The sequence below is a fragment of the Siphateles boraxobius genome, unplaced genomic scaffold, assembly GCF_051911475.1.
Source record: "Siphateles boraxobius isolate OS27281-9 unplaced genomic scaffold, OSU_SipBor_1 20, whole genome shotgun sequence".
NCBI classification, from domain to species: domain Eukaryota; kingdom Metazoa; phylum Chordata; class Actinopteri; order Cypriniformes; family Leuciscidae; genus Siphateles; species Siphateles boraxobius.
This window is the reverse complement of record NW_027508811.1, coordinates 2,881,969-2,907,490: the sequence shown is the minus strand read 5'-3', so window position 1 is coordinate 2,907,490 and position 25,522 is coordinate 2,881,969. Positions and strand designations below refer to the sequence as shown.

Genomic DNA, 25,522 nt, shown 5'->3' with positions numbered 1-25,522 from the left:
ACAAAATTTGTTTTGGTGGCCTACCATGACCTGAGAAATCACTGCTAATGTCAAGTCTTGTCAAGTCTGTGCCCAGTCAAAAAACCCCAAGGAATTACCCTCGGGTCATCTACAACCACTACCCATTCCCCAACGACCATGGTCCCACCTATCCATAGACTTTGTGACTGATCTCCCTCCACCCAACAATTTCACTATTCTAGTAATCATCGACCGTTTCTCCAAATCCTGCCACTTAGTCCTTTTAAAAGGACTACCTACTGCCAAGGAAACAGCCCAAGCCTTGTTCAACCAAGTCTTCAGAATACTGTATATGGTCTCCCAGAGGATATCGTCAGTGATCGAGGCACGCAATTCACTTCCCAAGTCTGGAGAGCTTTCTGCAAACAATTGGATATCAACGTTAGTCTCGCATCGGATTATCATCCCCAAGCCAACGGCCAAGTTGAATGCCTCAACCAGGAAATTCGCAGATACCTATGGACCTACTGCAGTCAAGAGCAACACCGTTGGTCTGAGTTTCTACCCTGTGCCGAATATGCTCAAAACTCCCTCACACACAGGGTTAAAAGTGGGCCGGAACACTCCGGAACTGCATTCCGGCACCTCAGATAAATTATTAAATAAATAGATTCATTAATCTCAACGAATGTCGCTGGTCCCGAGATGGACCGACTGGCCGACCAACCTCCCTTCCTCCCCGCTGAACGCGAGTGATTATTAATGTGTGAAATGCACTCACGGTGGTTGAGCACGGTAAAGTTAGTTTAATGTTCGATATTTCGCCGGACATTGTTTTCCCTTGCCACTATTCTAGAGAGTCGGCAGTCCTACAAAGATATCAATAGCAGGATTAGTTTTAACCTTATGTAACCATTATCAACATTAAATATTCGTTGAAATCACTGTGCATTAATGCTGCATTTTTATACCTAGGGAACGTCTCCCAATTCCACTAACTGCGTTAAATGTAGCCTATAATTTGTATTATTTAAAATTACTTTCCAATTCCAAAGCTTGTAGAAGGTTCCTATTGGCAATGCTGATCTGGTAGCCTTGAGTAAATTAACTTCTCTGAGAAAATTATTCATAAAACTCATCAGTTGAGCCTATGTTAACTTTCTTCACTGACACAGACGAAAATGAAAAGACTATCAGTCAAAGTTCAGCTTTAGGAGGGGAAGAAATACGGCAGGATAAGGAGACTGAGAGAAAAAGAAAGATTAAGATGAGAGAGCAGGTATTGACAAATAATCTAATGCACACCCACATGGTTTTAAAGCTATTTATTATCCATTTGTTTTGGCCTTCAAAAGTCTTAAATTGCACATATGTAGGTCAGAGAAATCAAAATGTTCTCGGGGGAGCATGACCCCAAACCCCCCTAACTACCTCACATTTAAATGCACATGGCTCTGGGGGGTGGGGTGTAATGCGGGCTGATGTGGCTACAGTGCCAGGGCTCAATTTTTGGCCCAGTGTTCAGCAATTTTAACATAGTATCGTCATCATATCAGTGTTGATGGACCAAAATAAAACCTGCCTGATCCCCTTCCAGTACATCCTGGGGTTCAAACCCCCCTTGTTCCCATGGTCTGGCGAACCCTCCTCTGTCCCAGCTGTGGATGAATGGATTCGACATAGTGAAAGGGTGTGTGATTGTGCACATGTCTGTCTCCAACGGGCCGTCAGAACACAGGAGTTCCAGGCCAACAGACGACGTCAACCACGTCCTCACTACCAACCAGAACAACAGGTCTGGCTCTCGACGAAGAACATAAAGCTAAAGCTGCCAAGTAGGAAACTCAGTCCAAGGTATGTTGGCCCTTTCAAGATTCTTAAGAGAATAAATGAGGTCACTTCCCAATTAGAACTGCCTGCTAACTACCATATCTTTCCCTCATTCCATGTTTCACTCCTCAAACCGGTCCGCCTGAATGCTGAGCCCTAAACCACCACCTCAATTGGACATTGATGGAACTCCTGCTTATCAGGTCAATGAGTAACTAGACTCAAGACGAAGAGAGGGTCGGCTCCAATATCTGGTGGACTGGGAGGGTTATGGACCTGAGGAGAGATCATGGGTAGCCGCCCAGGACTTTTTGGATCCTTCTCTCGTTGAGGACTTCCATCGAGCCAGACCTGACCGACCAGCGCCACGACCACGGGGACGGCCTTGTCAAGCTCCGGGAGTCGCTCCTAGTGGGAGGGGTTCTGTAATGCCTAACCAGCAGAGGAAGCTCTCACCAGAGTACTGACTGTGATCCACGCCCTCTGCTTCTACACCCATTTCCTGTTTGCCTTCCTTTATAACCAGAGACCATGCTTGCACGCATTTGTGAATTATTGCCAGTTTACTTGCCTTACCAAGCGTTTTGACCAGTTTCCATTGCCTGTCTGCCTGTGTATGATCTTGCCTGATTCTCTGTTTATCGATCTCTGGATTATCCCTTTGTTTTGGTTTCCTGTTTGGACTGATGTTTCTGCTTGGACCCCTTGCCTGCCTACTGACTTGTGCCTCTTGGATTTCCCCACTGGATATTAACTTCTCTGACTGCTACCTTGTTTTTGACCTGCTGCCTGCCTTCTCGTATTTGTTTGTGGTGACTATCTCTAATAAACTTCCGCACATGGATTCTCACTCTGCCTCTGCATCCTCCTTACACCCTGACATGATTGTAAAGCGCTTTGGGTGTACAGTAATACGAAAAGCTCTATATAAATGCCTCATTCATCACAGGAATAAATAACATTTTAAAATATTACTGTTTTTACTGAATTTTTAAACAAATTCTGTGTGTGTGTGTGTGTGTGTGTGTACGTACGTCTGGTAGGGCCACCCATGCCGAACAGATGTGCACTGTGTTATAATATGTTTTACATGCATACATTGACGCTGATGAGCGGTTCCCCGGTTTCAAGATGGCGGCTCTATTGACGCATTCGTTCCAAGGAAATGCCACAGAATAGAATCTTACTTTAAAAAGTGCATAGAGCTGCTTGTTTTGTTTGTTGATTCTCAAATATAAAACTTGTTGAAATGTTTTCAGTGTGAGCATCAGTTCTTTAACACTTTCATCTTGTTTTAACAAAACCATGATAATATTGATTATCACGATAATTTCGGTCACTATAATCGTGATATGAAATTTTCATACCGTCCCATCCCTACTACTGACTTATGCCTCTTGGATTTCCCCACTGAATATTAACTTCTCTGACTGCTACCTTGTTTTTGACCTGCTGCCTGCCTTCTCGTATTTGTTTGTGGTGACTATCTCTAATAAACTTTGGGTGTACAGTAGTACGAAAAGCTCTATATAAATGCCTCATTCATCACAGGAATAAATAACATTTTAAAATATTACTGTTTTTACTGTATTTTTAAACCAATTCAGCCTGTGTGTGTGTGTGTGTACTCCTGGTAGGGCCACCCATGCCGAACAGGTCAAAGGGTAGAGGCCAGACAAAGAGTGATCTCAAACGCCTCAACGATGGAGCCGCCGGAAAATGGTGGGTGTGAGAGAACCACCAAAATGGCGGAAAAGTCTGAAGAAGGCAGCCCCACTGCCACGTGGGTAAACTCGGAGGGGTACAGTGGCTAGGGGAGTACACCCTGATGACAAATCTGCCTTTTGGGGACAGGCATAGGCGGAACCCAGCAGACCGGGCTACCGGTAGCCCCCTGCAACTCCTTTCAGACGAAGGTCGTCATGGGTTCTCTCATGCCACCGGAGATCCTTCTGGAAGGAGCCAAGATGGTGGGAGTGTGGCATGCACACCTGCACCCCCACCTTAATCCTTACCTATGTGCAAGCTTCTTGCTTCCCTTGTTCCCCCCATCATCCCCCCCCCCCCCCCCCCCCACTCCTAAAAAGTCCTGTGGCGATGTGGAATGGTGGTAGGCACAGGCCAAGGATGTGCCTAGCCAAACCATGCACACAGGCGGCAATGGAGTGATGGTCGTTGCAACTGTGGGACGGAGCAGCACATTGCCTCGGCAGCTTCTATTGCGACTGAGCAGTTCCACGCTGCTCACCCCTGAGATGGGGAAGGACCTGGAAAAGGTGGTTCAAAAAATGTCTGCGCCATACACTCTGGGTGGTATACCGCAACCGCCGGAGCATCCCACCATGCGGTCGAAAAACGAAAGAAAGAAATAGACACCTGAGTATTGATTCATGGAATGTCCGCACCTTGTTGGACTTAGCTGAGACATCTGACAAGCCTCATCGTAGAACAGCGCTTGTGGCCTTAGAGTTAGCAAAGTATAACATCGACATTGCAGCCCTCAGTGAGACCAGACTTCATGGAGAGGACTCCTTGACGGAGGTTGGTGCAGGGTACACTTTCTTATGGAAGGGGGTCCCTGAAGGCAATCGCCGGACCCATGGAGTTGGTTTTGCAGTGAAGTCCAAACTGCTACACCTTATCCCTGAATCTCCTGTCGGCATTAATGAGAGGCTGATGACCTGGCGCATCCCTCTTGCAAAAGAATGCTTTGCTACCCTCATTAGTGCCTATGCACCAACGCTTGCTGCTGAGTCTAACATCAAAGAGGACTTTTACCTTGCCCTCGACTCTGCCATAAGAAAAACTCCAGCCACAGACAAACTCATTCTCATGGGAGACTTTAATGCCAGAGTGGGCATAGAGCACCTGGTATGGGATAAGGTAATTGGCCGGCACGGAGTTGGGAAGATGAATGACAACGGCCTTCGGCTCCTTTCTCTCTGTGCAGAACACCAACTGGTCATCACCAACACCATATTCCAGATGAAGAACAAATTTAAAACCACCTGGCAGCATCCACGCTCAAAACATTGGCACCTCCTCGATTATGTAATAGTCCGTCAAAAAAATCGGAAAGATGTCCTGTCCACCCGAGTCATGCGCGGAGCAGAGTGTTGGACTGACCACCGTATGGTCAGGTCCAAACTCCTCATGAGTATTAGACCCTGTGGTCAGAGGACAGCTCCAAAACAAAAAAATCAACTGCTTAGCACTCAGCAGCCTCACCTCACGAAATCTCCTTCGACAGCTCCTCGCTGATAACCTCAAAAAGATCCCGGAGGAATCAGCCGACTGGCCAACGCTGCGCCAAGCCATCCACAGGGCAGCGTCAGAGGCATTGGGCCAGTCGAGGAAACATCACCAGGACTGGTTTGACAGCAATTCGGCTGAGATACAGACACTCCTCAAAATAAAACATGATGCCCATAAAGCTCTCCTGTCCTGCCCTGGATCTCCTACCTTGAAAGCCACCTTTAATGCAGCGAGATCTGCAACCCAGCGTGCCCTCCGGACCATGGAGGACACTTGGTGGGTGAAGAAGGCAGAAGAGATACAGCGGATGGCAGACTGTAACAACTCACAGGGCTTCTATGATGCCATTAAAACTCTCTACGGCCCCAGGAAGAGAGCGATCGACTCAGTACGCTCAGCTGATGGCTCAACTCTCCTCAAGGACCGCCATGAGATCCTCACCCGCTGGGCAAACCATTTTGAGACCCTCCTCAACCTCAATAACCCTGTTGACATTTCTATCCTGGATAATATCCCTGACCTATCACCAGTCACACACCTCAATAATCCCCCCCCCAGTTTCTGGAGACACGCCAAGCCATTGCGAGTCTTAAAAAGAATAAAAGTGCTGGACCTGATGGCATTCCGGCAGAGGTCTTCAAACATGGAGGGTACCTTCTTACACGCCGTCTGCACCTCCTCATCTGTCACATCTGGGAATGTGAGACCCTCCCACAAGATTGGAAGGATGCCGATATTATGGTCATCTATAAACAAAAAGGGGACAGAACCGTGTGTGGCAACAGCCGTGGAATCTCCCTCCTCTCCATCGCAGGGAAAGTTCTGGCAAAAATCATGCTCAATAGGCTAGCTAAATACATCTCAGAAGCTGCACTTCCGGAAACGCAATGTGGCTTCAGGAAGACTAGATCCACCACCGACATGATTTTTGTCTTAATCCAATTGCTAGAAAAAAGCAGAGAGCAGCGCACAGACCTCCACATAGCCTTCATTGACCTCAGTAATGCATTTGATACTATCAACCGTGAGATGCCCTGGAAACAACTTTCCAAACTTGGGGTACCACCCAAGTTCCTTAACATTTTACAGCAGCTGCACAATGGGATGCAAGCCAGAGTCACCACAGGAGAACTTCAGTCAGAGTTCTCTAATGTAAATGTTGGGGTGAAGCAGGGCTGTGTCTTGGCTCCAGTCCTTTTTAACCTCCTTCTCTCTGCCGTCACTCTACTTTTCCATTACGCTTTAGGACACAAGGATGGTGTTCTTCTTGAATACCGCCTTGATGGAAACCTCTTTAACATTCGGAGGTTGCAGGCCTGCACAAAGACCAAATCCTGTTGCATAGCTGAACTACAATATGCTGATGACTGCGCGATTCTAGCACATAGTCCAGAGTCCATGCAGCACGGCCTCAACACGGTAACTAGTCTCTACCAATCCTTTGGTCTTCAAGTTAAAATTAAAAAAACTGAAGTTTTTTCCCAAATCTTCTCTCAAACCTCCCCCCCCCCTGCTTCCATATAAACAGCATTCCACTTAAAAATGTAGATCAGTTTACCTACCTCGGTTCAACTTTGTCCTCTTGCTGCTCCCTTGATATGGAAATATACACCCGTATCAAAAAAGTGTCTTCATCATTCGGTCGCCTTCGTAGTAGGGTTTTTGAAAACCGAAATTTGAGGGTCAGCACCAAGGTTGCCGTTTATAATGCTGTGTGTGTCTCCACCCTGCTTTATGGGCGGAAACATGGACTCCATACAGCTGACACATCACTCTCTTGCAATCCTTCCACATCCGTTGTCTCCAGAAGATCCTCGGCCTCTCCTGGATGGACCGAGCCCAACATGCGGAAATCTTACAGAGCACTAATTCTATCTGCATGGAAGCTGCTGTGGCTAAGAAACATCTACGATGGATAGGGCATACTATCCGTATGCCGGACCACCTCCTGCCTCGCCAAGTCCTCTATGGCCAACTACAAAGGCGCCAAACGAGCAGCTGGTGGACAAAAGAAGCGCTATAAGGACTACATCAAGGGACTTTTAAAGCATTCCAACATCAATCCCATGCAGCTTGAAGCTCTGGCACAGGACAGATCAGCTTGGAAGGCCACCTGTGCCCGAGTAGTTTCACAAATGCACGACAAAGACCAACAGCGGAAAGCCGAGAGACCCAGACAAAGACACCAGAGGGCGGCTGGGGCTCCTCTGTCCTTTGGTTTCCCTTGCTCCATCTGTGGACGAGTGTGCGGCTCAAGGATCGGCCTCAACGCCCACAAGAAGTGGCACGAACGGCAATGTCGTTGATCCCCTCCCTAACCCCGAAGCAAGCGTCATCATCGGAAACGATGGGCAGCAATGAGTGTGTGTGTGTGTGTGTGTGTGTGTGTGTGTGTGTGTGTGTGTAAATATAAATATATATATATATATATATATATATATATTTTTTTTTTTTTTATTTTTTTTTTACCTCCAATTCAAACTGTTTACTTATTTTCAATGCCAAAGTAGTAAAACATTTAAATTCAACATTAGATTACATTAAACTGTTTGGTTTTTATTCTAAAAATGACATCACATTCCATATTGGACATTTGGTGTGAACTAAAAACAAGAAGTTATTAATAGATTCATAATACCTCCATCTGCTAAAATTTCTAAATATGTCCATACCTAACAAAAACTACAAAGTAGGAACTACAGTGCCGCTTATATATTTGGATGTGTTTTGTTCAGAAGCGATATCTGTTCTTCTTTCTAACATTAGATGAGATTCAAAAGTCCAAAACTCTTGAAATAAACTCTTGAGAATAAAGAGGAACGGAAATAACAGAGCAGGAGGAGAAAGATGTTCTCCTGCCAGCAGAGAGATATCAATCAGGCCTTCATCCAGGAACTGGCAGGGGCCGCTGAAGACACACACAAACACACACACACACACACACACACACACACACACAAACACACACACACACACACACACACACACACACACACACACACACACACACACACACACACACACACAAACACGCACACGCACACGCACACAAACACACGCACACACGCACGCACGCACGCACGCACGCACGCACACACACACACACACACACACACACACACACACACACACACACACACACACACACACACACACACACACACACACACACACACACACACACACACAGATTTAGGCTGTCTCTTACAAAAAGTGGTTGTAAAAGTGTGCTTTAAAACTTCACTTTGAATTTACAATCCCACTTAATAAACATGAGCCCACTCATGTTCATTTGTTGGTAAATAGACCCCAAACCACAAATGGTAGTGTACACTACTGTTCAAACGTTTGGAGTCAGTACGATTTTTATTTTGAAATAAAGAAAGATAAATTAATATTTATGTTCGGCAGGGATGGATTAAATTGATCAAAAGTTTGAGTAAAGACTTCTATTTCAAATAAATGCTGTTCTATTAAACTTTCTATCCTTTAAAGAATCCTGAAAAATATGTATCACAGTCACCACAAAAAATATTAAGTATTAATTATAAATATTGTCCACATAGATAATAATACAAATTCTTTCTTGAACATCGAATCAGCAAATTAGAATGATTTCTGAAGGATCATGTGACACTAGCCCTGTTACACAGCAATCCTCATGAACTACCATAAAATCACCAGAATGACTTTTTCCGGTAAATACACAAAACATCTCGGGTTATGACTGTAACCCCTGTTCCCTGAGAAGGGAACAAGACATTGCGTCGATGACGACACTTTGGGGAACTCCCTGAGCGTAACCCATCTGAAGTATGAATGAAACTAATCCATTCCCCAATTGGTGCAGCGTCATGATGTAACGTGACGGCATACACATAAGCTACAAAGGGACTCCAGGACACAACAGAGTTATCTTCTGCGATGAAGCAAGTCACTCCCAGGCAGGGGAAGGCGTGGCGAAGTGATGCAGTGTCTCGTTCCCTTCTCAGGGAGCAGCGGTTAGTCGTAACCCAGAGACGTCACCTTTCGACAGAACTCGAACAGCGTTGATGACAACATGCAACAACGAGCCCTGCCTGTCCCAGTGTGAAACTGTGCACAGGCACACTTAGGGCGAAAGCACTAGAGTGTCTGGCAGAGAAGGAATGTCCAGGCTATAGAATTTGATAGAAGTATAAGGGGTGGCCCATCCTGCTGCATCGCACACTTCTTGGATCGGGGCCCCTGAAAGGAGGGCTCTAGAGGATGCCAGGCCTCTGGTTGAATGAGCCCTCACGGCCAAAGGTGAATGCAACCTGTGCACCTGATAGGCCATAGAGAGAGCCTGAACGATCCAGTTACTGATGGTCTGTTTGGTTGCGGGAAGCCTCTTCTTGGGCGACTCAAAACACACCAGCAACTGGTCTGACTTCCGACCATGAAAAAGACCTCTGGACATAAATCTTGAGAGCTCTGACAGGGCAGAGCAAATTAAATATTTCTTCATCCGCCATTACGTGAGGTGGAGGATGAAAAGCCTGCAGAACCGTAGGCCATAGCCCGGCCTGGGATGCAAGATAGCCTTAATGTCGCCTGGAGCAAACTCCAGGCACCCATGAGATATAGAGAGCGCCTGCAATTCTCCTACTCTCATCAGAGAAGTTATGGCTAATAAAAAAGCTACCTTGAGGGAAAGGTTCTTGGCCTCAGCCGACTCCAGAGGTTCGGAGGGGGCCTCGACCAGCCTTTCGAGAATGTGGGAATTCTGGTACGAGCCGCAGGTCTTATCCTCTAAGCCCCATGGAGGAAACGTATGACCAACGGATGTCTCCCCAGAGGCCCACGCAGAGGAGCGTGGAAAGCCGCAATGGCAGCCACGTACAACTTGAGTGTGGACTGGTAAAGACCAGCCGAGAAGCGATCTTGGAGTAGCTCCAGCACTGAAGCCACCGGGCAGTTAACTGTGTCCACCTCACGCTCTCTACACCAAGTGGAAACACAGTCCACTTTAGGCCATACAAACTTCTCATGGAAGGGGCTCTGGAACTGAGAATGGTCTCAACCACTCCAGCCAACAGGCCAGTCTCTAGGTACTGAGCCCCCTCAGGGGCCAGGCCCAAAGTTTCCACAGTTCTGGTCGAGGGTGAATATTGAGCCCCCGGCCTGTGGAAGCAGGTCCCTCCTCAGAGGGATCTGCCAAAGGCTGGCCTGCCAGGAGTCCTATGATGTCTGAAAACCATACTCGGGGCGGCCATACTCAGGCCCTCTCCAGAACTCCCGGGAGCAGAGCAATCGGGGGGAAAGCGTACAGACGTAACCTTGGTCTCATCTGTACCATGGCATCCAACCCCAATAGGGCTGGATGGGTGAGAGAAAACCACGGTGGACAGTGGGATGTCCCTCGAGATGCGAACAAATCCACTTCCACAGGTCCGAACCTCTCCCATATCGACTTCACCACCTCGTTGTGTGAAGTCTCCATTCACCAGGCCTCAGCCCCTGCCTCGACAGGATTTATGCTCTCTGATTCTGGTCCCCTGGGACGTGCATTGCTCTGAGAGATAACAGTTTCCCCTGGGACCAAAGGAGGATCTGATGTACCATTCTGGATAGAGGGATTGATCTTAGAACCCCCTGATGAATCAAGTAGGAGACCACCGACACATTGTCTGCGTGGTGACCCTTGAGGTCTGGGTGGAAGCTCCTCAGAGCCCTGCCATCCATTACCGCGCCCCAGCCCGTGATGGAAATGTCTGTCGAAGCGGCTTTCAGGCAACATGATGCTCCCAGCATGGGGCCTTGGGGCAGAAACCAAACTTTTTTCCAAATAGATAGGGAACAAAGGAATCTGCGCATTACCCTGATCATGCAGAATGGGTTCCCCCTCGGGCAAAACCCCTTGGTTTTCAACCACCACTGCAGGGCCCTCATTTGCAGCAGGCCGAATGGAATGACGTTGGACGCTGCTGCCATGAGCCCTAACACTCTGAAAATGTTTTACAGTGATGGCTTGGCCTAGCTTTATCCTGGTCACCGTGGCCAGGATGGACTCGATCCAAGCAGGAGACAATTGTGCCCACAACATGACCGAGTCCCACACCACTCCCAGGAATGTGGTTCTCTGGGCTGGTGCCAACATGTTTTTTTTTTGTGTGTTGAGTCTCAACACCAGGCTCTGGATGTGGCCAAGGACGACATCTCAATGCCAAACAGCCAGCGCTTTTGACTGGGCCATAATAAGCAAGTTGTCGATATAATTTAGCACCCTAATATCCTGAAGCCTCAGCAGAGCAAGAGCTGCATCCATGCATTTGGTAAACGTGCGAGGGGAAAGAGCTGGGCCGAACGGAAGAACCCAATATTGCAACGATTCGCTCCCGAAAGCGAACCTCAGGAACTTCATGTGAGATGGAAGGATGGATATGTGGAATAATGCATCCCTTAGGTCTATTGTGACAAGCCAATCCTCAGATTTGATCTGACACAGGATGATGGGAATAGTGAGCATCTTGAAACTGAATTCAGTGCGATTCAAGTGCCTTAAATTTAAAATTGCCGCAACCACCCATCCTTCTTGGGAACTATGCTCAATGGCCTCCCTTACCAGCAGGGAGTTTACTTCCTGTTCCAATACCCGACCCTGCATTGGGTCGACTGCAGTCCATACCACACCGCTGAAACAAATATCGATTTCCTGAGGGATTTACACACATTAATTTTAACTTTATTGAATTGTGCAACCTAATGACCAATTCCTACAAAACACTTATCTGTTGCATTGTTTTGTTTAATGTAGTTGATTTTCTTTTCTTGTATTTACTTTTTGGGTGTGGACAATTATATTTGTTTACATGGGAATATAAAAAAGAATATAGTGTTTATTCAGTTGGTGAGCTTCTTAACTTCTTGAGCAGCTATTAGGCAAACTGAAACACCCCATTATTGTGCTGTATAACTTTGTTTTGCATTTAAAAAACGAGACAGAATGCGAGATCCGAGCCACTAGATTCTGTATTGCAATGCAGACCTTTAATCTGCCTCGTGCATGCCGTCACATGTTACGTCATGACACAGCATCAATCAGGATTGGATTAGTTTCATTCATACTTCAGATGCGTTATGCTAAGGGCGTTCCCCAAAGTGTCGCCATCGACACAGTTTGAGTTCCCTCGAAAGAGAACGCATTCCATCTTTTACCGGTAAGAATAAATTCACATATCAGTACCAAAATGCAAACTCTTTGATGTCAATCATCGTAAATGACCAGTAATGAAGGAAATGATGCTGAGGCATTTTCGTGATCCACTTGAATGAAAAGCGCTTTAGTTTCATTTTAGTTAATTTTTTATTTTTTTTTTACTTCTGAGTGGCAGATGTAAGGGAATGATCACACAGAACATGGTTTTGCTCTTAAAAACACAAGACATATAATAGTTAGTTGTTATGATATTGCAGTTACTATAGTATGCAATAGTAACTGCAGAGCCTGTTGAAATTCAGACATGATGAATTGAAAACAGGAATGAATTACAATTTAAAATATATTCATTAGAAAACAGTTATACCTATTTAAATTTGTGATAATATTCTACAATATTACTGTTTTTACTGTGTTTTTTATCAGCTTTGGTGAGCATTAGAGACTTCTTTCAAAAATATAAAAAAATCTTAGAGATCACAAACTTGAATGGTAGTATTATATATCAGTATTTAGGCCTTGTGGGAAATTTGTTTACGTTGAGGAGAGGACATCTCATGTGAAGTGTCCAGCTCAAACAGGGATAGCACGGCTGATGTTTTCAATATTGCTAATTTAACCGCTAGTTGCTAGGCAACAATGCATCCCTTCCATCCCAAAATTACACAAAATGCAATTAGCCACATACTCTTCATGCATGCAAAGTTTGGTGAGTGTTAATCATAGGGATCAAATGTTCTGAGTTGTTCAATGTGAGGAAGAATAATAAAATTAACAGCAGAAGAGAAGCAAAGGGAATGTAGAAGATGCTGGATTCCAAATTGTTCAAATAAATACATTCTTTCAGAATCAGAATCAGAATCAGAATCAGAATCAGAATCAGAATCAGAATCAGAATCAGAAAGAGCTTTATTGCCAAGTGTGCTTGCACACACAAGGAATTTGTTTTGGTACTGAGGCTTCCAGTGGACATATACAAATACAACATGAAACATAATACTACAAATTATAAGAATAAAAAATAAAAATATAAATATATGAGAATAAAACTATCACAGTTGGGTTTAGTCAGAGTAGACATTTTCAGATTTACAGATTATGAACCTATTTACAGTGTTTTGAATATTATAAATAAATAAATCTACATATAAGTATCACCTGAGTTGTGGGATATTGCACTAAACAGTGGGAGTATTGCACTTACAGGCATATGCCTTGGGAGGAGTGTTAACTGTTCAGGAGGGAAATGGCCTGTGGGAAGAAACTGTTCCTGTGCCGAGATGTTCTTGTGGCCAGTGATCTGAGTCGCCGTCTTGACGGTAACAGTTCAAACAGGTGGTGTCCAGGGTGAGTGGAGTCTGTGATGATTTTACCTGCTCTCTTCCTCACTCTGGAAGAGTACAGGTCCTGGAGGTTTGGCAGGGGGGCACCAATAATCCTCTCCGCAGTCCGGACTGTCCGTTGTAGTCTCCTGATGTCTGATTTGGTAGCTGAACCAAACCAGACAGTGATGGAAGCGCACAAGACAGACTCAATGACGGCTGAGTAGAACTGAATCAGCAGATCCTGTGGCAGGTTGAACTTCCTCAGCTGGCGAAGGAAGTACAGTCTCTGCTGGGCCTTTTTCACAGTGGAGTCAATGTGATTGTCCCACTTCAGGTCCTGAGAGATGATAGTGCCCAGGAACCTGAATGACTCCACTGCTTCCACAGTGCTGTTCATGATGGTGAGTGGGAGGAGTGCTGAGCTGTTCCTCCTGAAGTCCACGATCATCTCCACTGTTTTGAGCGTGTTCAGCTCAAGGTTGTTATAACTGCACCAGACAGCCAGCTGTTCAACCTCCAGTCTGTAAGCAGACTCGTCACCGTTTCGGATGAGACCGATGACAGTGGTGTCGTCTGCAAATTTCAGGAGCTTGACAGTGGGGTCTTTAGAAGTGCAGTCATTAGTGTACAGGGAGAAGAGCAGTGGGGAGAGAACGCACCCTTGGGGAGCACCAGTGCTGATTGTGAGTGTCTTGGATGTATGTTTCCCCAGTCTCACTCGCTGCTGCCGGTCCGTCAGGAAGCTGGTGATCCACTGACAGATCGAGGATGGTATGGAGAGCTGGGTCAGTTTGGCTGTGAGAAGACCAGGCATGATGGTATTGAAGGCCGAACTGAAGTCCACAAAGAGGATCCTTGCATAAGTCCCTGGTCTGTCGAGATGTTGCAGGATATAATGCAGTCCCATGTTGACTGCATCATCCACAGACCTGTTTGCTCTGTAAGCAAACTGAAAGGGATCCAGCAGGGGTCCAGTGATGTCCTTCAGGTGGGCCAGCACCAGTCTTTCAAACGACTTCATGACCACAGACGTGAGAGCGACAGGTCTGTAGTCATTAAGTCCAGTGATTTTGGGTTTTTTGGGGACAGGAATGATAGTGGAGCGTTTGAAGCAGCAGGGAACTTCACACTGCTCCAATGATCTGTTGAAGATCTGCGTGAAGACCGGGGCCAGTTGGTCAGCGCAGGCTTTTAAACAAGCAGATGAGATGCCGTCTGGGCCTGAGGCTTTCCTAGTCTTCTGTTTTTTGAAGACTCGGCTCACGTCCTCCACACAGACCTTAAGCTCAGGTTGGATGGCAGGAGGGGGGAGTGATAATTGGAGAACAGGAGGTGATGCTGAATGTGTGAAGTGCAGATCAGACCGGGTGTGTGGTGTGAATGAGGGCTTTTCAAACCGGCAGTAAAATGAATTTAAATCGTCAGCCAGGTGTTGATTGTCCACAGATCGGGGGGATGGTGACTTGTAGTTGGTAATGTTCCTCAGGCCATTCCAGACTGATGATGGGTCGTTGGATGAAAACTGTTTTTTCAGTTTATCAGAGTAGTTCCTTTTAGCAACTGTGATCTCCTTTGTCAATCTGTTTCTGGCCTGGTTATACAAGATTTTATCCCCACTTCTGTAAGCATCCTCTTTGGCATGACGAAGGTGTTTGAGTTTCCCAGTAAACCATGGTTTATCATTAGAGAATGATAAGAAAGTCCTGGTAGGAATGCATGTATCCTCACAGAAACTTATATATGATGTTACAGTATCTGTGAGCTCATCCAGATCATTGGTAGCAGCTTCAAAAACAGTCCAATCAGTGCAATCAAAGCAGGCCTGTAGATTCTGCTCTGCTTCATTAGTCCATCTTTTCACAGTCCTTATTCCAGGTTTAGCTGATTTCAGTTTCTGCCTGTAGGTCGGTATGAGATGAACCAAACAGTGATCAGAGAGCCCCAAAGCTGCCCGTGGGACCGAGTGATATGCATTTCTTATTGTGGTGTAACAGTGGTCCAGTATATTACTGTCTCTGGTGGGACATGTAACGTGCTGTCTGTATTTTGGTAGTTCACGGGAAAGATTTGCTTTGTTAAAATCCCCAAGAATGATTAAAAGAGAGTCTGGGTACCTTTGTTCCGTTTCAGATATTTGTTCAGCCAGCTGTTGTAGCGCCGCGCTCGCGCACGCGTCTGGAGGGATGTAAACATTCACGAGAATGAAAGAGGAAAATTCCCGAGGCGAGTAGAAGGGTTTACAGTTTATGAAATGTGCCTCTAAATTAGGAGAGCACATCTTCTTCAGTGTTGTTACATCTGAACACCAACTTTCGTTAATGTAGAAACACAATCCACCACCTCTCGTTTTCCCCGTTAGCTCCGCGATGCGATCCGCTCGGAACAGCTGGAAGCCCGGCAGATGTATTGCGTTGTCCGGTATGGCTTCACTCAGCCAGGTTTCAGTGAAGCACAAAGCAGCAGAGTTTAAAAAATCCTTGTTAGTGTGGGTGAGGAGAAGAAGTTCATCCGTTTTGTTAGGAAGGGATCGGAGATTCGCGAGATGAATGCTGGGGAGTGCAGTGCGAAGGCCGCGCTCGCGGAGTTTAACCAGCGCGCCGGCTCGCTTCCCGCGTTTGCGTCTGAACGCGCGTTTGAACAACAACGCTGCCCCTCCGACGAGAATGTCCAGCAAAACGTCCGAATAATCAAAAACTGTAGAAAAGGTTTCTGGTGTGTGTTTCCTAATGTCCAATAGTTCGTCTTTGGTGAAACTGATAGGAAAAGAATGACTAAACGCAGAACAAACGAACAAAAACAACACAATAGCTGGAGAGCTCCACACCGAGGCAGCCATCCGCGGCGCCATCTTGGAATCAGAGATGATTTAAGCTTCACAAAACATAAACTATCCAACAGCATAAACACCCCAGTTTCGTTCATAAGCATAGAATCGATGATGACATACACACGCAGATATGGACTAGAACTCAAACCTGCTGATGCAATGCAACTAAATAATGAGGATGAGCAATACTTACTACGATCCCACTACTATATATAGACAGAAAGAGCTTATGTTGAGCTCCAGAACAATCATATTCCTCAAACAGAGCATGTTTTAAGAGACTAACTCTAAAAACACTGACCCTGCTATGAAATCCCACTATCTAAAACAACCCAAATAGTGTTCACAGTAGTTAAAGATGGCCAAAAAGTTTTCAAACATATAGGCTAGACTTTGGTGTAAATAAGCTTTTTTTTAAATGACTTTTTTCCGCTTAACAGTAATATGTAAACAGTAAACTGTTGTCCAACTGCAATTTCCAAACTTAAAGGGCACCGATTATGCAAAATTAACTTTTACATGGTGTTTGAACATAAATGTGTGTTGGCAGTGTGTGTACACAACCAATCTATAATGATAAAAATCCACCCAGTGCTTTTTTTTAAATACCCATAAATCATAAGCACTGTCTCAGAACAACCCGTTCTCAGATTCGGGACAATGTGACGTACTTTTTTACAGGCCCCTCCCACAACTGTTGACTGACACTGCCGTTTTAGAGAAGACCCGGCCTGAGTGAGCTGCACAGTCCGCCATTGTTTCGACACCGGAGAAGCTGTAGACAAGAATGTCTCCAAAGCGATTGTTTTGTTATAAGATGTAAGAATGAACATAGCAGTCTTCATTTACTCTTGTTTTTACTCGAGGATGGATCTGTACCAACTGTTCATGATCCAGCTTATAGTCTCCTGAGCGATAGGCCTAACGTTACTGATCAGTGATCATGGCAGAAATGAAAGGGAGAGTGCGTACTTTATTACAGTTCGTCAGAGTTGTTTTACGGATATAAAGCTTACCAGTTTTTTAAGCACCCACTGAAAAGGCATAAAGTCTATATATATTTGTTTACTGTTAGTTGGAACAAGTGTTTTTGTCTAATTCGCTGTGTATGTTGATGATAATGAAAGATAGAGAGAGAGAGTTTATGGATAAGACTTTAATGCCCACTTCTTATGTTTATTCAGCTCTCACAGTGATTTTCTGGAGTAAAATGGACGCTTCATCTTTTGTGTGATGTATAAAAAATGTCAGTACATTTTTGGCCATCATTCGGTGGCCAACAACAGCATTGTATTAATAGTGGATAAAAGCAAAATGAAAAATAAGTTATAACCGTAATTAAACTAAACATACCCGTTCTATCTCCATTAGGCATATTCTCTGGCTCTGTGGGCATTATTGTCCAACTCCGGGTCAAAATGAACACCGCTACTGAGAGTTTCTGTTTTGATATTATCAGTCCGTGAGAAGAGATTGTCCTGCCACGTAGCGCGAGCTTGTGAAGTTCCGCCCTCTGTGCCGGTAGCAGCAGCTCATTTGCATTTAAAGGGATACACACTAAAACAATGTATTTGTTGTATTTAATGTATTTATTTTAATGTATGTATTTTAATGTAATGTATTTTTCTCAGCCCCAAAAAGTAACAATTTAAACATGCTGTAAAAAAAATTACCTGTTCGGTATTTTGAGCTAAAACTTCACATACACACTCTGGGGACATTAAAGACTAATTTTGACATATTGTGAAAAGGGGCATAATAGGTGCCCTTTAAAGATGATGTAAGTTTAAGACATTGTGCTTTAACCTCCATCTAACCAATAATAGTTGAGATAAAAGGTAATATCTAACAAAGATTTTACACCTTTTGATTCTAGTCTGTGAGTAACAATACATTTCTAGCTTAAAAATTGTTTTATTCTTCAGACATTCCCCTATAAATGCAATATGTATCGGATGTATGCAAAGTGACTCACGTTTGGTTTTCAACCATTGGAAATGGGTCAAATTCAATGATTTGGAAAGAGTTGCATTAAGATCCCCAAATATATGGGACAGAACCATAAAAATCCTTAAAAATGAAGTATTCAAAAGAAAAGTTTGTTAAGAACCAGAATCTAAAATCATTTTGAGATATGATTAATACTTTTTGAATTGCAGGCATGCAAACTTTGGAAAAACAATATTTATGGCACTCAGAAAGGTACGTTCTATGCAAATTAGACAGAAAAAACACCCGCAAAATACATTTCTAATTATTTAGTCACATTATTTGATTTTCAGCTTTTCCTCTTTGAAAAAAAAAATGTCTCAGCTGTATGTAAAGTAACCCACATTTGACTTTTAAAGTTTGTTAAAAACCAAAATATAAAAGGATATTAAGATAATATCTATTTAATACTTCTTGTGTTACAGGAATGCAAACTTGCAGTAAAAAAACAGAAGAAGTACTTGTTTCACATTTTGAACTGTCACTGTGAGCATATAACGCAACAAAGATAGCTAAAGCTAAAAGATTTTACCTAAGATTTTAAAAAGTAGTCCTTCTCAATTCTGTGTAAAAATAAAATAGTGATGCTGCCATCTTTCTAAAGTCATTTTTACCTCCCTGTAATTTGACTCTAAATCTCAAGTGATATTTATCTGTAGTTTATATGAATGTATAATTTCGTACTAAGTGTTTTCCCAGCAGAAGAGAAATTATCTGTGTGCTTTTGCACTGATAACAGTCAAACCCTGATCTAAACTTGAATTGACCGGTAAAGTGACTGATATTTTTCAAAGAGCCGAGCCTGCCCTGAACTGAAATCCCTGCTACACAGAACCCTGAAGGACCCTGGGGTCAGACGGACTCTAATATTTCAGATGCCTTGAGATATATTTAAAATAGGTCACTTTTGATGACCAGAAATAACGTCTATGATGCAGGGATCAAAGTACAGCCAGAAGCCTGGCCAAATGTATTACCACAGCAACTGTGGTCTGATTTCAGTCCAAACATACAGAGGCCTTTAATGAAGAAGAACGTCTCTGATACGGGATCTATTTAAGTATTTCTCATATACAGCAGAACATAGACTGCTTAGATCTTGGTGCATTTGAATTGATCCAAAATGTCAAGTGTTTATATAATCTCATCCTGACTCTTTTCTTTTTCCTCCCACAAGCAATTTCTCTCTGTCTCTCTCACCCATCTAGTGTGTACTTTACTAGCAGCTCCTTATTCCTTCCGAAATTAAGCCACTGTGACCAAAACAAGAAAATAACTTTACTACAGTATGTTTCTCTAACATTACGCTCACACATCATTGCCCATGGTTTTGTCATTTGAGACAGTTTTCAAGGAATGACAAAATTGTCAGTTTTTATAAACAAAACAGACTTGCAGTAGGGTTTATGTGCCTGCTTTAAATGCAAAACTCCATTCTAGTTTACTTGGCCTACCATCATAAACCTGCCCAAGTGTTTCTGACATCAATAAAATGCACAATCCATGTTGCATTAAGCTATAAGCATAAACTATGTGGCTTCGTCTGTTCCACTACACATTATCGAATCTTTATAAATTTGCAGATTAAATTGAACATATCAAAACAAGCACTTTATACAAGTTTTGTGTCTGAGTAATTTCAGTTACATTAAAAAATACATCCACATGACTCATCAATAAGGATTAAACAATTGGATTCTTTGACATTTATAGGGATGAGCGGTATATCGAGTTTGTATGAAATATCGATATATATTTTTGTCCGAGGTGGTGCCAGGTGGCAGAGAGCTGAGCTGGAGCATGTGTGACTGAAGACCAGGGAGGAGATGGAGGGAAGACGGAGCCTGTAAGAGATGAAGAGGTCAAGGGACGAAGCATAGATGAAGACCCGTAAGTCCGTGGCGAAGGCAGAGATTTGTACTCACCATACTCTGTAGGCCGCGACGGAGTTGAGTGACGACCCCCATGGTAGAACTAGGGTACAGGAGGACTGAGGAGGAGCCGGAGTGACTAAGGGCCGAGGTGGAGCAGGAAGGAGGGCGGAGGTAACGTTCGAACGAAGTGGAGCCGGAGGTTCGAGTGAGCCCGGTGGAGCCGTTAAGCCTATAATTCCTGGAGGAGCCAAAATGGGAGGAGCCAAAGTGGAGGAGTCTGGGTGACGGGCCAAGGTGGAGTGGCAGGAACAGCGGCTGGAGGAGGAGCCAGGGAATCCCCTTAACCGGGCGGAGCTGGGGACTGGAAGACCCAAGGCAGATCCGCACAGAGAGAAGACTCTCTGGTTCTGAAGGGAACTAGCAGAGGCGGGGCTGAGGAACTGGCTGATTTTGAAGGAGGAGGAGGATTCTTCAATCCTCTCGAAGATTGGGAGGGAAATCTAGGAACACATGAGACTCTGAGCTGGGCGGAACCAGCGGGGGCACTGAAAATTTCATGCTGGGCGGGACAAGAGAGGATAGGAGACATCTGGAAATGTCCACAATCAAATTCTAAAAACATCCAGCCGAATTTAATATCAGCTCACCCTCGGTGGTGTGAATGTGGGCGGGGTTTTCCTTCATTCCCTCGTACTCGACGAGCATCCCCATGGCGACACACGGTGTTGCTGGCTAATACACCTTGTCAGACATTTGTCGAGGCTCAGGCTCTGAGGTGGTGTTTGGCTCTGTCTTTTTGGTAGGTCGGTAGGTCCAGTTCATTAATCACGGCAGGCTCAATTCCTCTGTCTCCGGTGGGCTCTGGCATTGTGTCCATGCAGCGGGATGGTGACTGGTTGTTCTCTGGGTCGCGGGCTGTACAGGAAATTCATCCAAGCTGGAGCAATCAGCCCAAATACTCCAGTAGTGGTCTTTGTCCGGGAAGGAGGAGGAGATGCACAGCTGATCCATGTTTTAAATGTTTAAATATACTCAATATGAGGGTCATGTATTCTGTTATGGTCTCACTATATCAATCGCACAACGTATGAGATTCAGAGGAATAAACAATCGTTAATGATATATCCGAAGGGAATCACAAGAGAAAACAACCAAACAAACATTGACGATACATGTTCAAGAACTAAAAAGAACTCAGGACTTGTGATGATTAACGCAACTTATGAACCCGTGCAAACTCAATTATTTACCATGGAAACAAAATAGCAAAGGGAACATAGGGAAACCATAACAGAACAATAATACCAAAAAAGAACTACTTTTGACAGTAACATCTGCACTATTATTAAAATATAAATAACCATTTTTTAAATTTATTTTTTGATAAAGTTTAAAATATAACTTATTCATGTCATGCTAATGTGGTGCTCAAGAAACATTTTTTATTCTAATGCAGCAGTTATTCAGCATAATATTTTTGTGGAAACATTTTCAGGATTCTTTGATGAATAGAACGTTTAAAAGAACAGCATTTATTTAAAATATATATTTTTTGTAACAATGTAAAAGTCTTCTTGCTGAATGAAAGAAGAAAGAAAAAGTACTTCCTCAATCTTGTGAATGGTATAGTATACTTGTGAAATATATAATAATAAATAGGCCTACTATATACAGTACGAGTACTATACAGTATATTTATTATAATAAATAATACTATTATTATTAAACAATTATTTTAAAATCAAATATATAAACATTTAATTTAATTACTTACAAAACATGTTAGAACCACAAGAAAAACTCTGAACTGAATTCTTACTTTTGTGTATAGATGCATAATGAAAGGCTGACAGACATCAGAAATTATGCAAACATTTAGTCTCATGTCTCTAGGAGACAGAGACGTGAACTGTTTTGGATTTTAACTCCTTAGACATTATCCCCTAGGGGTATGAATGATGAAGCATTATTTAATGTGATGTTATATATTATATATATACTTTTTTTTCCAAAATTTGATATTATTTTCAATGATGGTTGTCACAGTTTACAATTACGTTTTGTAACTGTTTATGATGACGTTTTGTTAATTATGTATTCTCAATGAGTTTAAGTGGTTACAGATGGAGCTTTGTTGATTGGTCATGTGTTTATTTTAAATGGGATGAGTTTGAAGATTTGTATCACTGCCACAACTTTACACTTGTTCCTGTTTTGCTTAAGTGACCCAGAGGATCCCTTTGGCTGTTTTGTCTCATCACAGTCCGCTAGAGCGAGAAACTAAAAACAGACTAATTATTTAAACACATAAGCAGACAGAGCAAAATATCCATTTAACTGCTCAATTTTACTGCAACTAGGCTACATTTCCCAGCAGGCCTCTGCCTCGATGCACTTTCCTGAGCCAACACACGGATGCTGAACAAACTCTTTGACCCACAGAATGGGCTGGGGGGAGGGAGGGAGACAGAAGGGGAATGAAAATAAAAAAGGATGGAAGGAGGAAACAGTAAATTCATATGTACCAGCCAACACCTGTTGCATCAGCAAACAGACAGTGTTGTCAAACGCTCTGTTGAGTGCTACAGTGGCAAGTGGCTCCTTTATAAACGCATGGCGAGGTGTAGCATCACCTGCACGCAGATACAGTATGTGATAAACGGCCCCAGCGTGCCTCCTACACAAAAACACCATCTGTGGCTCCAGCGAGAGCACACTAACACACACCATTTGAGCCTGGAAACCAACAGGTAACTGCCTATTGAGCTTCAGACAACAGCATGACGTCTGGGAAGTTTGAGACTGAACATCGGAAAATTCACTTTTAAGTCACAGTAGATCAATTATATCAGGAGTTACCAATCTTTTTATCAATTGATCCCAAGGTCTGGCAGATTGACACAGGCAGCCCCTGCTGGTAGATATCATAACTACACTTTTCTGGAGCAAAAAGCATTTCTCTATTGTTTTTTTTTTTTTTTTTTTTTTTTTGCAAGCAACAAATAATTCACTATAACACACTTGAACTATTTTTTTTTTTTTTTTGGAAAGCATGCAATTGACTTATAATGTTACCTGTCTACTGTTTTTTTTTTTTAAATCACAGCTCAGGATAATCACTAGTGAAGGGTTTGGGACTGTGGACGTCATTTTATTTTCACTTTTGATTTACCATTTGTCTGATGAAAATCCATTTGAAAAGTAACAGCTCATCTCTCTGCAATATGCCACAGGATTTGAGGTATTATTCATGTCCAAAACTATGTTTTGTCTATGTACAATTAATGTCATTTTACACATTAAAATTTATACACTACCAAAATACCGTATTTCTTTTATTCAGCAAGGATGCATTAATTTGTCAAAAGTGACAGTAAAGACAACTATTTAAAATTTCACGTAAATGCTGTTCCCGTGAACTATCTTTTTTTTTTTACCCTAGTAAAATGTATCATGGTTTCCACACAAATATTAAGCAGCACAGCTGTTTTAACAGTGATAATAATAATAAATGTTTATTGAGCATCAAATTAGCATATTAGCATATTATAACGATTTCTGAAGGATCATGTGACACCGAAGACTGGTGTAATGATGCTGAAAATTCAGCTTTGCCATCACTGGAATAAATTATTTTTTTAAATGTATTCAAAACAGTCGTTTTAATTGGTAAAAATGTAAATGTATTATTAAAACATTATGTTGTAAAACATATTTCAGAATATTACTGTTTTTACTGTATTTTTGGTCAAATAAATGCACCCTTAACCATAAAAGAGTTCCTTAAAAAAAAAAAAAGTAGGCAGTGTATAAATAGTTGTTAGATATATACTTAGTGCAAATAGTTTCTGACACTATTTTCACTTTAGTGTATTGTAATATATTATGAAAAAAACAGTATGCAATAATAACAACATATTCAGTGTATATGATTACATTTATTAAAATGATAAATGGATGCTGCCTTATTGGGACATACCAACATTGTCTCCATTCCTAAAGCCCTCCCCTACACCTAATATTGACCCTACCCGTTAAACACTTTATTACCACTATTAAATACCCGTTAGGCACTTCATGCCCAGATTTTGAATATTTACTTAATATTTATTTAAAATAAAATCCTCTCCCAAGCTGGAGTTAATGTAAATAGCCTCTACCAACAAGGAGTAATATAAAAAATATGTTGACATTTATATCACAATCTCCATGAACCCTTAGGGCTATATGAACCCCCAGCTGGGAAATCCTGAATCACACCACAGAAAATCAAATTAACTTCATCATAAAACACATGCCAAAATTTGATCAATAGCAGACCAGACCACTGACAGAAAACAGCATGCTTCAGCTTTATCATGAGGAGATAAGTAAGCACAGATACTTACCATTTGGACTTTCCTCATCAATGGTGACAATAGTAGCAGGTGGACCCGACCTTGACAACTTACACTCTGCCAGAAACAGAAAGAGACAGAAATAGAGTCAGACTCAAATCTTCCATTACCTTTATCACAACACATCACTCTCAAATCTCACTCATATGAGATTACATCTAGATTATGAACAGCCAACACTAGTGTTAAATGATTTTACTGGGTGAATGTCAAAGTAAGAAAAGAGAGAAGCCTGTCAAATTGGCTTCATGATGTGATAGAGGAAAGAAAGGAGTCTTACCCTCATAGTGCCAGTCTGAGGGGCGTTAGTGTCAGCAGCAGTGAGAAGAGAAAAGAAGAGAAGAAAAGGAAAGATACATATGAGAAGAAAGACAGCTAGAGAAAGGAAAACAGAGACTAATGTACAGTACAGGTCTGTGCGCAGTGCATAACTGAACTGGGAATGCCTTTTAAATACAAACCCAATTCCTAAATTTGAGAATTAAAATTAAATGAAATTGAAAGATTTTTGTAATGCAGTTCCTAGTTTTAAAGTCACTTTCTATAAAAGCCTCTGCTAAAAGACAATGTATATGTATTTCATATTTGGCATATATATATGTAACGTGTAATTCTATGCGTAACGCAAGCACTGTGATTGCTAGAACCGCTCCCCGGGTTTCACATGCTCCCTCTGCATGTGTAATTGCGCGTCAACGCGGACAACGACGCAGAGATATAAATGAAAACCAACGCGTAGTCTATAGCGTATATTCTTCGGCATAAGTCCGACGCAGAAGTATAAATCAGCCAAGAGTGAGGTGAAGTGGTCGAGCACAAGGTGCAGCGACAAGCGGGTGCGTTCCTGTGAAACTGTTGCGGTCATGCTCGCCTCACGCACGCGC

The 25,522-nt window shown here is 43.0% G+C and overlaps 1 protein-coding gene across 1 annotated transcript in view; it reads right to left on the bottom strand.

Moving 5' to 3' along the window:
• pcdh15a (protocadherin-related 15a) overlaps positions 1-25,522 on the bottom strand; it is a 365,233-nt gene that overhangs the window by 267,194 nt on the left and 72,517 nt on the right. The window contains exons 3-4 of the mRNA XM_077236392.1: positions 24,919-24,933; positions 24,630-24,695 (exon numbers count right to left, since the gene is read on the bottom strand). Of these exons, the coding sequence (XP_077092507.1) occupies positions 24,630-24,695; positions 24,919-24,933 (81 nt within the window). The remainder of the gene's footprint in view (positions 1-24,629; positions 24,696-24,918; positions 24,934-25,522) is intronic.